The 16529-nt window shown below is 53.6% G+C and overlaps 1 protein-coding gene across 2 annotated transcripts in view; it reads right to left on the bottom strand.

Annotated features, from left to right (window-relative positions):
• Positions 1–16529, bottom strand: part of SNX29 (sorting nexin 29) — a 548246-nt gene that overhangs the window by 49135 nt on the left and 482582 nt on the right. For both annotated transcript variants that reach the window (XM_021088060.2, XM_021088055.2), the window contains one exon: positions 6005–6144. In XM_021088060.2, coding sequence (XP_020943719.2) covers positions 6005–6144 — 140 coding nt within the window. The remainder of the gene's footprint in view (positions 1–6004; positions 6145–16529) is intronic.

Raw genomic sequence — 16529 nt, forward strand, 5'->3', positions numbered from 1 at the left:
ACGTTGATACTTTATTTTAAAACACGGCCCACACCGAACTAGTCTGCCAGTCTGGCCACATGATTGAGACTCTCCTGGACACACTTTCTGGCCGCTGGGCACTGCAGACAACTCTGGAGCCTGGCAGGTTTGGGCCCGTCCTCAAAAGCCGTGCATGTCCAGGGGTCCTAGGAAGGAGCTATGTGACTCCGTGAGTGGCTGCTGGCAAAGCAGAGTGTCAGCTGGGGTCCAGGTGATCCTGGTGCACCGGTTGGAGCCCTGCAACCCCAAGCTGGACCCTTGCTCATGGGGAGAACACGACAGCCCCTATTTCAGCAGAAAATATACTTAACAGCTTTGAGAGTAAATGTGGCAGCAGATGCGGGCGGGGAGTGGGGAAAACATCGCCCGTGTTTTCTGCTGAGAATCCGGTTGGGAATTTGTGCTGTGACCTACATTACTCCGGCTTCCACCCCCAGAACTCCTCCTCTCCCCTCCCAGAACGGCAGGACACGGTATGTCTCCCAAGGATGGATCACTCTGCAGAAAAACATTTTAATAACGTGCTACCCGACAGCACAGCAAATCACTACGTCTCCACCGATGTGTAGTCCAGCTCTGCACAGTGACTTCCTGGAATCCTGGCCTCCCTTCATTATCGCGCCTTCAGAGGAGCACCTGACGTCCCCATCTGCCACGGGTCATGTCTCGGCGGCTGCTTTTCCTTCCAAAATGCCAGGAGGATACAAACAACAGGGGCCCCCAAAGGACGAGGCTCTTAGGGGTGTTGTCTGCTCACCATTTTAGGGGGCAGGCTCTGGTCCCCATGTGGGCCAAACACACAGAGTTCGAAATGGAAAAGAAACACCCCACTTCTTCCTGCCCTACTTTCTAATTCAGCCCGCCGCTGGCATTAGCAAGGAAGGCAACGGGAGGCAGAGCGATCTGGAGAGAAAAACTCAACCTGCTGATTCCTCAACTCTCCCATGTGTGCAGATGGCAGAATCCTTGGAAGTCACGCTGCCCCGCGCAGAACACAGTGAAACACTGACACATTAAACAGGAAAAGGTGAAATGGAAAAGTGTGTGTAAAAAGCAGGTGCCTTGGAATCCTGGATTCCAGGCTGCACACGCCTGAAAGTTTCAAGGCCATCTGTGATGAAAAACGAGCAAATCTACCCCCTGGGCTCAATCCCACCTGTGGGGAAGGGACCACGTGCACCGAGGCTCCGAGGTGGACGAGGTCCTGGGACGCACTTTGGAGCACACGGTGTGAGCAGTGCCTCCAGCGTACCTCACATGCAAGGCCTCCGTGGCTGAGCACCGAGTAAGAGCCAGCATCTCCTGGGGCCCAGCAGGTGATGCGGAGGAGCCAAACCCTGAGAGCAAACGGCAGGGAAGCCTGGGCTCGGGGTTCAGGAGAGGGCGGCGGGGGTGCGTGTGCGCTCAGTGGGGCTGTGCTGTTCAACTGCTGCCAAGTGTGGCTGGGTGGAATGCGGGTGGGGACGTATCGTTCTGGCTGCCATGACAAAATGCCATGGGCTGGGCAGCTTCAGTGGGAGACATTTATCTCTCACGGTTCTGGAGGCTGGCAAGTCCACGATCAAGGTGCCGGCAGATTTGGTTCTGGGTGAAAGTTCTCCTCCTGGCTTGCAGGCGGCTGCCTCTTCACTGTGAGCCCACAGAGAACCCTGGTGTCACCTCCTCTTCTTCTAAGGACACTAATCTCATCATTGGAACCCCCCCCCCCTTATAACCTCATCTGATCCTAATCACCTTCTAACGGCCCCACTTCCAAATACCATTAACAGTGAGAATTAGGGCTCCAACATATGAATTTGGGGGGGGGGGGCACAATCAGTCTGTAACGAGGTGTGACCAATTCTGATTTTTTTTTTTTTTTTTTTTTTTTTTGTCTTTTTGGGGTTGTACCTACAGCCCATGGAAGTTCCCAGGCCAGGGGTCAAATCCGAGCTTCAGCAGCCGGCCTTCACCACAGCCACAGCCACAGGGGATCCAAGCATGTCTGTGACCTACAGCACAGCAACGCCGGATCCTTACCCCACTGAGCAAGGCCAGGGATCAGACCTGAGTCCTCATGAATGCTAGTCAGGTTCATTACTGCTGAGCCACAATGGGAACCCCCCCAATTCTGATTTTTCAAGAGAAGCCTGATTCATGATTTTTTGTTGGTTTGTTTAGCTGGGCTTTTTTTTTTTTTTTTTTTTTTTTGGTCTCTTTAGGCTTGCACCCTTGGCACACGGAGAGTACCAGGCTAGGGGTCGAATCGGAGCCTATGCCACAGCCATAGCAACTCAGGACTCGAGCCATGTCTGTGACCTACACCACAGCTCATGGCAACGCCAGGTTCTTGACCCACTGAGTGAGGCCAGGAATCAAACTTGCATCCTCATGGATACTAGTCAGGTGTGTTACCGCTGAGCCACAATGGGAACTCCCTGACACATGATTTTTTAAAAAACCTGTCATCGTGTAATTTTTTGGTGTTGGCAACACTTCAGTTAGGAAAAACAAATAACATGGACCTAAGAATTACCATACTAAGTGAAGTAATTCAGACAGAGAAAGACAAACATGGTATGATATCATGGAATCTAAAAAAAAAAAAAAATTGATACAAATGAACTTATTTACAAAACAGAAACAGACTCACAGACACAGGAAACAAACTTACGGATGGTTACCAAAGGGGAGGGGGGAAGGAATAAATTAGGAGTCTGGGATTAACAGATAGACACTACTATTTATAACATAGATTTAAGAAAAAAAAGAAAGAAAAACAAATAAAACCTCACTAGAAGTCAAATAAAACAGGCTGGAGGGTCAGGCTCCATTCCCAGGCTGTGGGTTTGTCACCCAGGCCTTCACATTATGGGCCATGGCACCAAACAGGCCAGGCCCCCCGGGTGCTGCTGGGTAACCATGGGGTCACCAGGTAACCTCTCTGGCCTCACTATTCTTGTCTTATTAGGTGGAGCCTTTTGAAATTATTCTTTCTTTCTTTCTCTTTTTTTTTGCTTTTTAGGCCACACTTATGGCATACGGAAGTTCCCAGGCTAGGGGCTGCATCTGAACTGTAGCTGCCAGCCTACACCACAGCCATAGCAATACCAGATCCAAGCCATGGCAGCACAGCTCATGGCAACAATGGATCTTTAACCCACTGAGCAAGGCCAGGGATCGAACCCACATCCTCATAGATACTAGTTGGGTTCGTTACCGCTGAGCCACAATGGGAACTCACATGACAATTCTGTAAGCCTCCACCTAACAAATGGAGACATGGAGCCCACCTAATTAATAGGCTCTCAGGAAGACTGGATGCGCCAAGCAGGCAAACCTTGAGCCAGTGCCCACAGTAAAGCTCAGCTAACAAGGGGTGGAAGCAGGCAAGGCCACCCTTAGCCAATGAGTCCAATCGTGTTGGGGAGCTGAAAGGGACCTTTAGGGCCCTAAACCAGCATGTGAACAACCTGAGAAAATGAGTCAAGACTATAATAATCACACTTTTTCAGGGTTATCTCCTTAGTTGAGAGAGATGCTTTTTAAAATGAGAAATCTCTCAGGGTGAGCGAGCTTCTGAGCTGAGACAGCAGGCCCACTATTTCTGGGGGCCGCACAGACAGAAGCTGTCCCATGGAGGCTGGCCAGCATCCACAGCTTGGGCGGGTCTCACCTTCCAGCACCCACAAACGAAAGAGTCTGCAGGTTCCCACCTGTGATCCCATCTTGCTCACAACAGACAAAGCAGGAGCGGGCAGCCTGCTGGGGAACTAGGAGGAAAGCTGTTTCATTTCAACTGGGGTTGAGACCAATGTTGTCAGGTGTCTCGGGTCAATACTGTCATTTGCTGCAATCACCTACCGAAATGCTTTGTGCTTTGTCAGGCCCGTGATACTGAACCCCAGGTTCTCTGGGCTAATTAGGCACAAAAGTTTCTCTCTTGGCTCTGATCATGGGCAACCAGAGCAGCTGGGAGTGCACAGCACCCGAGACACTGGCCTTAACGTACAAATGTCACGATTCCGCAGGCTGCTGCCTGGACCGCCTGCCCCGCAGGAGGGACACCAGCTTGCTCACGGGGGCCGCCTTTCTTCGCATCTGCATCTTAGGACCACCTCTGGGACTCAATTTTCATTAGGAAATTGGGCCCAAATGCACCCGACTCAGTGAGCAGGTGACTTCCAACATGCATCACAGGCTGGGGGGTGGCCTTTAAAAGAAGATGGGGACCTCTCCCTTGTGAACTACTGTGGCATTTTCAAAACGGCGAGGTCAAGGCCCTGGTGTCACAGATAGAGGGAGGAAGGGCGTCTTTTTATCACGGAGAGCGCAGTACAATTATAGCTTCTCACAAAGCTCCTGAAAGAATCAGACACACAGAGGAAAGCAGCTTGGCTGCAATTTCAAAGCCCTAAGCAGGTAAGAGCGACAGCCCTGCCTCTGTCTGCCTGGTTGGAAGTTCAGCTTGGAAATTCTAGAAAGTGTGATGCCTAAGGCACTCCCCTCCCCAGACAGAGTAGAAATGAGCCCCTTTTTGAGTCTCAGCATCACTGTTAGGATAAGACAGACCCCCACACCTGCAGCGCACCCTTTTAAAGAGCTATGGTGAAAGGAAACTTTTATTTCATCTGAGCAAATCAGTGTTTCTCAGATGCCAAGGCCTGATCCCACTTTCAGAGACACACAGCTTTGCTAGACGGGGCTTTTATATATTTTGTCTCCACTATGATGATATTATTTTAGCAATAATATGCAGTTGACCCTTGAATAATGTGGGTTTGAACTGCACAGGTCCATGTACACAGGGGTTTTTTTCAATAAATGCACTGGAAACGTTTTTGGCAATTTGCAACAATTTGGAAAAAACTCGCAGATAAACTGCATAGCCTAGAAATAGCGAAGAAGAAAAAGCTAAGCATGAATGCATAAAATATACATGGATATAAAAATAACATACAAAATACGTGTTAACTGTTATCGCGAAGGCGAACAGTGGGCTATTGGGAGTTAAGCTTGGGGGAGGGGAGTCAAAAGGTATCCACAGATTTTTCAATGCACGGGGGGTTGGCGCCTCTAAAGCCTTTATAGTCCAAGGGTCAAATGTCCTTATATTCTCTAGCATCTGAAGACTCTATAAAAACTAAGAACTGCGCCATCATTCGGGGTCGCTGAATGCAGACGTGCAAATGTCTCTGTGTAAGGAGAGCTTTATTAGAACAGAGAGGGACCATCAGTGAGAAGGTAGTGACCCCAGTGAGGCCCACTGGCCCCAAGGTGCTGCTCAAACAGGTGTTTCCCAGCAATGTGACCTGAGGAGAGCAGTGGGTGGGTGGGGTCAGCACGCAGATCCCCGGCGGTGTGGTGGTGTGGTAGGCAGTGCGGTAGGTGGCACGTGATACGTTGGGAGAAGCCACCAAACCCGACTGTGGGCAAAGGGGTGGTTTCGGAAAAAGCAGCATCCGTCCGCTGTGTTAACTGATGATTCTGACTAGGAATGATTTGGTAAGTGCTTGCCATGTAAAAGTCCTTAATCTTTTTTTAACCTTTACGAGACACAGAAGAACAAAGATGGTTTATCTAGTATTAACTTGGCTCATGCTTCAGTCATATTAGCATGAAAGTAATATATGTCGGTACCAGCGGGAGCCTGCGAGAAGGTTCCTTGAGTTCACTGCCCACATGCTAAAGAAAGCCCGACAGGGACCACTCTAGCTCCGGAACACCTGAACAGCATTCTTTTCCTTGGATCAAAAGGCACCAAAGAATAAAGCCGATCCTATCCTGCAATTTTTTCCTGGCCTCATATCAACAACGCTTATTGACTCGCTCTCTTGCAAGCCCTTTCAATCCCCAAAGCCTCGGCCGAATCGCTACATCAGCGCCTTCTGGGCTCAGGGAGTACAGCCCGTCCCCAGTGTCCAGGACACAGACACACACTGCAGCCCAACCGCCGAAGAGAGAAGGAAGGATGGGCCCACAGGCGGCTGGGTCGGCTACTCACAGGAAGAAGGGCATCAGCTGGACCAGGGTTTCCTTCTGGGGGCTGGCGGCGAACTCGGGGACCACCTGGATGACCTTGTTCATGACGTTGCGCAGGTAGGTCTGGAGCTGCTTCCTGCGTTCCTCCACAAACTTGGCGTCCTGGGAAAACAGACAACAGACAGGTGTGCTCAGGTACGTGGAGACGACGACCCCAAGAACACGCGACAACCAATCAGAAGCAGCCAGAGCGAGTGCCGCGTCCCACCTGGTGCCGAAGGCGTTACCCGTGTGATCGCGTGACTCACGGGCGATGCTCGAGATGTTATTACTGTCGGGCAGGGGAGCGCAGGCCCGCGAAACTTCCTGCGTGTTCCCGGGAGTGAATGAAGTCCTAGCACCGGTGATGAGCTGAGTTGTGGTGCTGGATAAGGGGACGGACCATGAACACAAACGGTCACTGCTGAGGCCCCAGTGGAGGTCACAGGCCAGTGGAGGACACGCCCACAAATCCAGTGACCACACCGGTCAGCATATAATTGTTCCTGACACTCAATGCCACCCTCCAGAGAGGGTGCTTACTTTTGCCTCCCTGGCAGTTTCCTCAAATATGAATCAATTGCCAATATTTAAGGAAGATTCTCTTAATAAACACATTCTACCTTCTCTGAAACACTAGAAGAGGTAGCGGAAGCTGCTCGGTGTGGCCCCGAGGCAGGCACAGGGCCCTGGTTCAGCACTCACGACCCTCCTGGCTCACCCCCAACCCCCACCCCCCGTGTCTGCCTGGCCCTCGGAGACAGGGCCAGCTCCCAGGTGCGTGCTCTGTCTGCACACTCCCTCGGGGTCAGAACTGGGACCTGCTGTCCCCAGGTTGAAATTCTTGATAACCCTGGTAGGAGGGGGCCACCTCTGCCTGTTGCCCTGGGCTTCCCAAGTTCTGGAGCCCACTCACATGCACCTGCAAGGTAGGAGTGGCTTAGAACAAGGAAACTGGGGTGGGTGGGCACAGGAAGTGATGCTTCTTTCAGACTGAAGGCCCGGGTGGGAGTGAACAGGGGGCAGCAGAAAGAGGGCCGCAGAAGCAACAGGTCATTCACCTTCACAGGGACACGAGAAGTGCGCTCTGCTGAGACTCACGAGACAAAGAGGAAACTGCAGGCCAGGGTGCGGTTGGGTTGCTCACACCCAAGGCTCTACAGGCAGAGTGGGATGCTGCCCCTCTCCCTGCCAGCTGGGGGCTCAGGAACGGTCTGCTGAAGGAACCCACGTGCTCAGGGACACCTGAGGACATGGCCAGGCCCCACAAGACCGTGCCAAGGACCTGAGCACAGCATGGAGAGTCTTTCTTAGGTGGTGTCAGATTTAGCAAATACAAAGGATGCCCGGTGAAATCTGAATTTCAGATAGACAATGAATTTTTCAGTATTCATAACTCCATATTCAATAATTCATAACTTAATAATTTTTCAGTATTCAAGTATGTCCTATACAATAAAATGTACTATTTTGGACACACTTATACTAAAACATTAGTCACTGTTTATCTGAAATTCACATTTCACTGGGTGTCCTGTATTTCATCTGGCAACCCTCCTCCAGTGTCGGGAGGAATCCGGAGCCTCTGCTACTCCCCCAGGGCCACTTGAAGGTCACGGCAAGGTCTCCTCCCCTGATGTGCGGCCTCAGCTGGACCTTCCTCCAGAGGGTGACAGCGTGCAGCACTGCAGCTGGATGCTCCAACTTGACCGCCAGCACCGTCCCAGGCTGGGACTGAAGGCTGGCGGGAAGGGCAGTGAGTGGGAAGAGCCAGGGCCTCAGGCCAAGGGCAGCCGAGGGTCCTGGGCCTGTGCTCAGCCACTCAGGCGCCACTCAGTGGTCTGATGTCAGGGTCTGCTCCACAGTCTCCAAGTTTCAACCCCCCATTAAGCAATCAGATGCTCTTCCTTGGGAAAGTGGTTAATGTGCCAGGTTAGTGCCTAATGGAGCTCATCAGGCCTGGGTTTTCGCCTCCATAAGAAACCAAGGACAGCATGAGAGGCTTTGCTGCAGGCAGGCAAGAAAGGAGCTAATCAGGGAGTTCCTGTTGTGGTGCAGCCGAAATGAATCTGACTGGTCTTCAGGAGGATGTGGGTTCAATCCCTGGCCTCGCCCAATGGGTTGGGGATCCGGCGTTGCCATGAGCCATGGTAAAGGCTGCAGACACAGCTTGGATCTGGCGTTGGTGTGGCTGTGGCTGCAGCTCCAATTGGACCCCTAGCCTGGGAACCTCCATATGTTGCGGGTATGGCCCTAAAAAGAAAGAAAGAAAAAAAAAAGAAAGAAAAGAAAAGAAAAAAGAAAGCAGCTAATCAGGCCTGGAAAAACTCAAGGGGAAGCCTCCTTTTTTGGAGGGAGGATGCTCAAAATACCATAAGCACCAGGAAGGGAATGGGGAGGGCTGCCCATGCTGCTCAGGGGGCTGGGCGACAGGGGCCTGGGAAGGTGAGCACCACCAAAGCCAAGGTCAGAGGATGCTGCCCAGGAGTCACATCTGCCCATTTCCACCTGGGCCTCTTCCTGCCCAGGTCCCAGGGCCAACAGTGACTTGGCAGGAAGGTGATCACCCTGGAGGAACCCAACATTCCTTCTCGAGCTTGCCTGGAAACCTCAGCCACCTCCCGAGGAGACCCGCCATGGCCAAAAGCAGAGGCTGACAGCCGAGCAATTTCTACCTGAGCTGTTCAAAATGAGCAGCCGTGTTTGTGGAGTCTTCATTCATGCTCTATGCGCAGAACCTTCCTAGCACGGCATCCTTCCAATGCTGCTAAGGCTCAGGAAGGGTAAGGAACCTGCCTGAGGCCTCAGAACCTGGAGGCAGCCGAGCAGGACCCCAGGTCATCAGCTGGTGAGCATTGAGAGCTGCCCTCCATCCAGAAGACACTCTTCAATGTACAAGAGGAAAGCCTACGGGTCCTCCGAAATGGGGGCTTCTCCCAACCAGGATGCAGGTCACGGAACCTGCACCTGCCCGTGGACACATGAAGCCGCTGACTGCGTGACGAGAGGGAAGCTGGTCACGGCGGGACCTGACTGCCAGCCTCTGCCTGGGTCTCAATCTGATCCTGGAGGGACAGACACCTTGGGTGACCACACAGGACCTGGCAGGACCCAGTGGGGCCGGGAAGATCCCAGAACTTAAGGGTGACTGTATTCCTTCCCACGATGGTCATTTCACCTTTTACTATGAAAATTTCAAAATACAGCCAAGAGCAGAGTGAATGGAATAGTGAACCCCCATAACCCTTTATCTGATAAAGTCTCAACCTCCCCCGTATTTCAGCATTTTTACCGTTTAGCTACGATGTTTTAACATGTAGTCATCATGACACGTCACCCCTCAACACTTCAAGGGTGTTATTTCCAAAATACCAAGAACATCTTTCGACTGAACCACAACGCCATGGTCATCCTGAACAAAATGAATGATAAATTGTTGGTGTTACCGCATACCTAGTCCGTATTCAAACATTTGAGTTTCCAAGGTGCCTAATGCTTCCGGAATTTTTTAAATAGCGGATGTAGTCCATCCCAGCATGAAGCTGGCAATTTTCCAGCAGGTTGAATGAGACTTTGTTCAGAACAGACTCTCCCTTGGGGATCAAGTGTCTTCTGACATTTTGGTGAAGATGGTTGTGCCTTTGCCACCACAAGCTGCTGCTGGCTTACATGGCTTAAAGCCATTAAAACCAGGGTGTAGGGGTCGGCATCCTCAAATCCAGCCCTGGGAAGCACAGGGCTACCATCTCGCCCAGCCTCCTCCCCTTGGCCCCACCCCCTGCCTGGCCTCCCCGGGGCCCCTAATTCATACCACTTGGATAGCGGGCGGCCCTACAAAACCACCCAAGAGCCCACCCTGCGAGGCCGTCACGTTCCAGACAACGCCCCTCAGGCAGCAGGACCACCTCCACTGCCACTACCGTCGGGCAGCTAAACCACTCGGAGCTGGGGTTTCTCAGCTGTGAAATGGGATAAGGGTGCTGCCCACTCGGGGGAGGCGCCTGGTAGCCAGCATCACCTGCTAGGCTCACGGTTGCTGATGACAGATCAGGATCAGGTGACAGATGCTGGTGGTTCTCAGGGTTCAGCCAGGATGCCTTTCCTCAAGGCGTGTCTGTGTGTATAGGCCGGGGGGTGGGGGGGACAGGCAGCTAGACGGTGGATGTCTAGGAGGGACAAGCACTGGACGCCACCACCCGCAGGGGATCAGGAAGCACACCGAGAGTCTGCATGAGGAACGGGGAGGGTCTCCCTCAGAGGCGACTCTTGAAGACGCTGCTGTAGCATATCTTGGGGGACAGACGCCTGCGAGGAGTCTAGGTGGGGGCCCTCTATGGGGGAAGGGCATGCCAGGGGGAGGGAACAGCAAATGCTGGGGCCGTATGCAGCAGGAGTGTGGCTGGGCTGTGTGGTTCCAGAGAGCGAGACTGCATTAGCCATCGGATGCATACAGCCTTGTGGATGGACCCGGAGAGAAGCCTGTGGCGGTGGGACGGGACTCGGGAGGTGCATTTGCAAAGACGGCTATGGGGGGAATGGCCGCGAGCAGCCTTAGGCAGAGGCTCCCCTCGCCCCCCGCACCCCATCAACACGTCCCATGTCCTGAAGATCACTGCAGCCCCGTGAACACTTGCTGTAGGACATCTAAAGGTGGGAGGTGGCTTGGGGGGGCAAGGCAGGCCTCCTGGGGGAACAGGTCCGGAGAGGAGATGACAAAGCCCCCTCCCCGCTGGGGGAGGAGGATGACAAGAAGTGGCCGAGAACCTGCTCCCCCTGCGCGGGGAGTAAAGGACAGAAAGAGCGATTAGGAGCCAGGACAGGGAGCTGGTCCTTCAGAGACCCCGTTTGTCACTGGGGACCCCAGAAGGAGGTCAGCGTCCACACAGGGCCTGTCCCACTGGGTAGGGGCTGGCACTTAAAGGGCCAGGGAGCCTTTGTGAGTTTTCTGGTTGCATTCTTGGGGCTGCAGCCAAACTGCAGCATTAGAAGCGACGGGGCTGGACAGAAGCCTAGCTCGTGGAATCTGCCAGACTCCTCTGGTGGCCGCTAATGAGTCCTTGCTGCCTGTGGCCCTGCTGTCATTTGCTGCGGCTTTCCTATCATAATGCTATTGTCAATTACGGCTTAGGACTAATAATAGCACTGGGAGTCAGTCCTCGCCTCCTGAGAGAACACTCGGGAGGGGCTAGCTTGATGAGCGTATTTACTTTCCCTCCAGAAAAGGTTAATTTTATTTTGAGCTTCAAGAAGATCAAGACACCATCAAATGAAGAATAACTGCGATGGACTGCGGTTCCCGGAGCAGGTGCTCAGGACCCCCACCCCCTGCACTTTGGGGCATTTCCTTTCCCCGGTTGTTCCCGACAACAGCGCCTTCTCGGCTACCTCCCCCTCTCCAAGGGGACCGTCTCCCTGGCTCTGCACTTTCCAAGTCCCTTTTTATTTTCCCCGAAGAATATCATGGTCTTGTGTAAAATCAACAGAGAGGGTCCCATCCATCGATTCTCCATCCATTCACTGGACATCCAACGAAGGTCCATCCATTCTCACCGGCTAGAGAATTTGGAATGTTAACCACTTGTCCTAGGGGCCCGGCATCAGCAAATGACTTCAAGTGCTATTTTAGAGCCAACAGCCCAGGTGACATGCATCAATGGGCTGGAGTCATTCATTCGGTTATTCAATGACCCGGCCACCTATCCGTTCACTCATTCATCAGCAGATACACCGGGGGGTGGGTTAGTGGGTTAGGGGGGGGTTGCTGGGAGCCAGGCACTGTGAGGAAGGGATAAACAGGACTTGGGAGTCTGCCTTCCCAGAGCCCACACTCCATGGAAAGCCAACACGGATCACTCCCAAATAGCGACGAACACACAGGTGAAGGATCTGCACGGGGACACGTGGGTCCTCCCTGAGGATGGAGGGATGTAGTAATTATCCTAATAGCAGGAACGCAAGAGCCAGAAGCAACAGCAGGGCAGGAGAGGCACTACTGTTCGTGCTGACCGAAACTCTTTTCAATCTACCAAACTCGCACTGGCGCCCTCCCTCATCGAACCCTCGGAGGCCCACCCAGCCAGGCGCTTTGTAGGATTCCCGTGTCAGAGAGAGATGCTGAGACTCAGAGGAGAGTGGGCTCGGGCGCCCAGACCCAGGACTACTAAGGGACAGAGACGGGGCTTGGGCCCAGGAAGCCTGCCTCCCAGTCGGTGCCTGAACCCCCTCAGCTCGAAGGCAGAGAAGGATGAGCCAGTCAGAGAACAGCCAAGGATTCCAAAGCCTGCAGTGGGGGGAAGCCCGGGAGTGGGGATCAGAGGGGCGCTGAGAGGAGGGGCAGGAACAGACCTGGGAAGTCACTTTAGAGAACCTCGCCTCTACCCTTGGGGCAATGGGATTTATTTATTTTTTTAAGGGCCGCAGGTGCAGCATATGGAAGTTCCCAGGCTAGGGGTCAAATTGGAGCTACAGCCGCCGGCCTGCACCACAGCCACAGCAACACCAGATCCGAGCTGCGTCTGTCACCTACACCACAGCTCACACCAATGCCGGATCCTTAACCCACCGAGCCAGGCCAGGGGTCGAACCTGCGTCCTCACGGATGCTAGTCAGATTCATTTCCGCTGAGCCATGATGGGAACTCCAGGGCAATGGGATTTTAAGCAAGAGAGTGACAATCAGCTCTCCCTCCCACTAGAATGAATAGAAGATGGTTCAGTTTTAAAAAGCTCTTTTCTGTCCTGGCCACTCTCGTCGGTCCCTAGAGTACCGCCTGTCCTCTTTCAAGGGTGGGTCGGCCGGAGGCGGAGAAGCAGCTAATCTGAACCCGATCCCATCATCCTGGGTCCTGGGGAACAAGCCACACACGGGGTGCATCCACAAACACTGCAGCCCGAAAACTTGCTTCCTTACAAGGATGGTGGCTGGTCTCCCAACATGGATGCCCGAGGGCTCTTTCTGGAAAGATCCTTATGCACTTTTCAAGGGAAAACTGAGGAGAGAAGGTGCCCGTTATGACCACTTGAGACACTGAGAGCAACGAGTAGCTGGGCGTGACAGACCCCCCAGCAGCTCCCCGAGATCCCTGAGCCCCCTGGATAAGCAGCTCATTGGGTGTGTTTTTTTTTTGTTTGTTTGTTTTTTAATTGAAACTGCACAAAGCATCTTCACTTGCTTAACTCAGGGAAACAACCACATCCTAAACCTAGAAGAAAGCTCTCCTCCTGACGTTCACCCAGAGAGTGGGCTGTGTGGGGTCAGGACAGAGGGCCTGATGTTCTCGTCTTGGCCACGCAGGTAGGGGAGCGACCTGGCTGGTTTAAACAAGTTTTATTGAACACGTTTATTTTCCAGACAGTCGCCAGCTGGAAGGCACCAGGCGTGAATGAGAGGGAAGGAGGAGGGCTGGATTTGGCGCGTTTGGGGGAGGACGGGAGAGCGGAGGGGAAGGTTGACGAGTTTCTAAGGCGCTCTTGGTGAGAATTGCAGGCCATGAGCCTTGACAGGCACCCACTCATTGAAAGGCCAGGGCCACTGCCCCTCCTGCAGGGACAGGGAAGCAAAGACCTGTAACGGAATTACTTGATGTAGCAGGCTCAGCTCGGCCACCATTAACCAAGCAAGTAGCTTGGTGATAGGCCAGGATGGACCGAGGAAGGCAGGAAATAGGTCTAGTCCCGGGAGGTCAGCATCCCCCTCTCAGAATGTTTACTGAGTCCCTGGGATGCTACGCAGTTACCCATCTAAACAAACATTTCTTGACCCCTCCTCTGCCAGACCTGGTTATCTGGGATGAAAAACACCCAGTTCTTGCCCTAAAGGCACGAATGGCTGCTCAATCATTCATACATTCAAAGCTTCCACCAGGTGCCGGAGTCGAAGGGCACCTCTCGCCCGTCTGTGCCTGTCCTGGACGCCCGCCACGTGCCAGGGCCCGTGAGGAGAAAGTGCTGGGGGAGATGAGCAGAAGGGCGGCCCTCACGGAGGGTGCCGTTGAGAACCCCTTCCTTCTTCCACCCTGATGTGCCAGACCCAGTGCCGAGATGAGAGGGCAAGTCCCAGCATCGGCTCACGGGCTGGAGGTGGTCCACAGGCAGGCAGACCCCTGACAAAACTGGCAGAACAGGAGCAGAGCTTCTAGGGTGGAGGGTGGCGCTCTCAGCTGGGCAGCTGGGCATCAGGAGGCGCTTCTGGCCTCGGTCTGGACTTGGGGTAGGGGGAGTGTAGTCGACAGTGATGGAGAAAAGGCCATCAGACGGGGCCCGAGGGAAGGGAGGGGAGCCCGGGCCCAGGAAGTGGGGGTGAGATCGTCTCAGGTGGGGGCAGGGGGTTACGGACTGAGGCTTTGCAAAGAGGCCAGTGGTAAGGCAGGAAGTCAGCTGAGAGGGTGAGGTGGGGCCCACACCCTGGGCGTGCAGGTCGGAAGAGGGAGGGGTGGACAATTTGATGTTATCACGGAACACGCGCCACCCCATGGCGTACTCTGCCTACTCCTGTGGCTTCCTGTGAGGATGGAATTATTGCCCCATTTCACAGCCGGGGAGATGGAGGCTCAGAGACGTCACAGGCTGCCCACGCCCAAAGCCATCAAGGAGAATGAGATGGGGCTGAGAGGTGAGCCCAGGGCAGCTCACGCCAGCGCCCTGGCTCCTGGCAATGTTTCCAACAGGATTTACCTGAAGGAGATGGAAGATACCATTGCTTACAGGGAGTGACCTTTTTAGAGTCCGGACGCACATTCCCAGTTGGGAGCACCTGGAGCCCCCTCAAACGCTGAGAAAGCTGGGCAGGCTCAGTCCTGCCGCACGGGGAGGGCAGGGGAGGGGTGACAGAGGCTGCAAGAGGCGGCTCACCCTTCCCAGGGCCGCACGAAAGGGGGCAGGGGCAGAAGCCAAACTGCAGACAAACCCTACTCCTGTTTGTGCAGTAAACTGCTAAACCGCCACCACCTAGTTCCTAAACAATGGGGGGCAGGGGCGGGGGAGGCAAAGAAAACCATGAGCCTTGCCTGAGAAGCTAAAAACATCCTCACAACAGATGCATAAAGAATGACAGCCAGAATGACAGGAACAACTGCAGCAGCCGGCATGTGAGTGCTGCGTCCTTGGCATTTACTGCCTGGTTTCCTCCTCCAAACAACCCTCCCAACGACCCTCCGGGGCAGGTTCTACCTTCACCCCATCGCACAGATGAGGAATCAGGTGTAGGGAAAGGAAGAACCTTGCCCTGGCCCAGGGGTCTGGAAGGTTCTGGAACTGGGATACGAAGCCACGTCTCTGCTCCCTCAAGGGCACCTGCTGATGCGCCATCGGGAAGGGCAAGGGGCTGCCTCCCCGGTCATATGTGAAACAGGACTTTCCGTAGGACACACAGGAAGAGCTAGGACGCTGCTGGTTCTTGGCCTTTGGGTGAGACGCTGCCTGTGACGGGAAGGGGAAGGGCCGACTCAGGAGGACACTGCAGACCCAAAGGTCCCCTCCCAGGAGGCTCAGGGTGCGCACCGAATCCAAGCCTGCTCTTCCCGTTGATCCAAGAGACCCTCCTCCTGCTCCAACAGCCCTGTGTGAGGCTGTGGAGAAGCCCCGCCACTCGCAATACCCGCTATGGGGGAGCGGAGAAAAGATCAGCCGCGCAGGCAGGGCAGCTCAAGGAGAGCTTGGAGACGCTGATCTGCAGTGACTTACACTGAATGGAAGGACGGAAGACGGGTCCTGACCCTCACCTGCCATGAAGGCATCCCCGCCCCACACCTGGACTGTGAACGCAGGAAAGCCAGCAAGTCTCTGTTTCAGAATTGGTACCTTGCCTCCAGGGCTCAGGGTACATTTAGACTTGTGTCCACGTGCTTCTCATAATGACAACGACAATACTAATTATAATACCTTTCATTGTGAGCTTACTTCATGCTGAGCACTATGGGACATTTATCTGCATTATCGAGTTCCCACTGTGGCTCAGCGGAAACAAATCTGACCAGTATCCGTGAGGATGCAGGTTTGATCCCTGGCCTCACGCCGTGGGTTAAGGATCCGGCATTGCTGTGAGCTGTGGTGTAGGTGGCAGATGTGACTAGGATCTGGTGTGGCTGTGGCTGTGGCTGTGGCTGTGGTGTGGGTCAGCAGCTATAGCTCCAATTTGACCCCTAGCCTGGGAACCTCTATATGCCACAGTTTCAGCCCTAAAAAGATAAAAAAAAAAAAAAAAAAAAAAGTTTACCTGCACTATCTCAACATGCCTCTGCAATAGCTTTATGGAGTAGAAATTAATGCTGCCCATTTGCAGATGAAGACACTGAGGTTCTGGGAGATTATGTACCTTCCAACCCAGTGAGAGGGGAGCAGAGCTGGGATTTAGAGCCACAACCGATCTGAGTTCAGTTTATAACCACGATGCTGCCCTCGCTCTTCCGAGTCAATGTATTCACAACGGTAGGAGCCCTACAGCTTTGCTAAAACCCGAAATAAAAACACAAAAGAGTCCTGCAGTGCACACGGGGTGATCCAATACCACAC

Source organism: Sus scrofa, chromosome 3, assembly GCF_054392235.1.
Source record: "Sus scrofa isolate SSC_HxYL_T2T_F1_AM1 chromosome 3, Sscrofa_HxYL_maternal_Yorkshire_Landrace_v2.0, whole genome shotgun sequence".
Lineage (NCBI taxonomy): Eukaryota > Metazoa > Chordata > Mammalia > Artiodactyla > Suidae > Sus > Sus scrofa.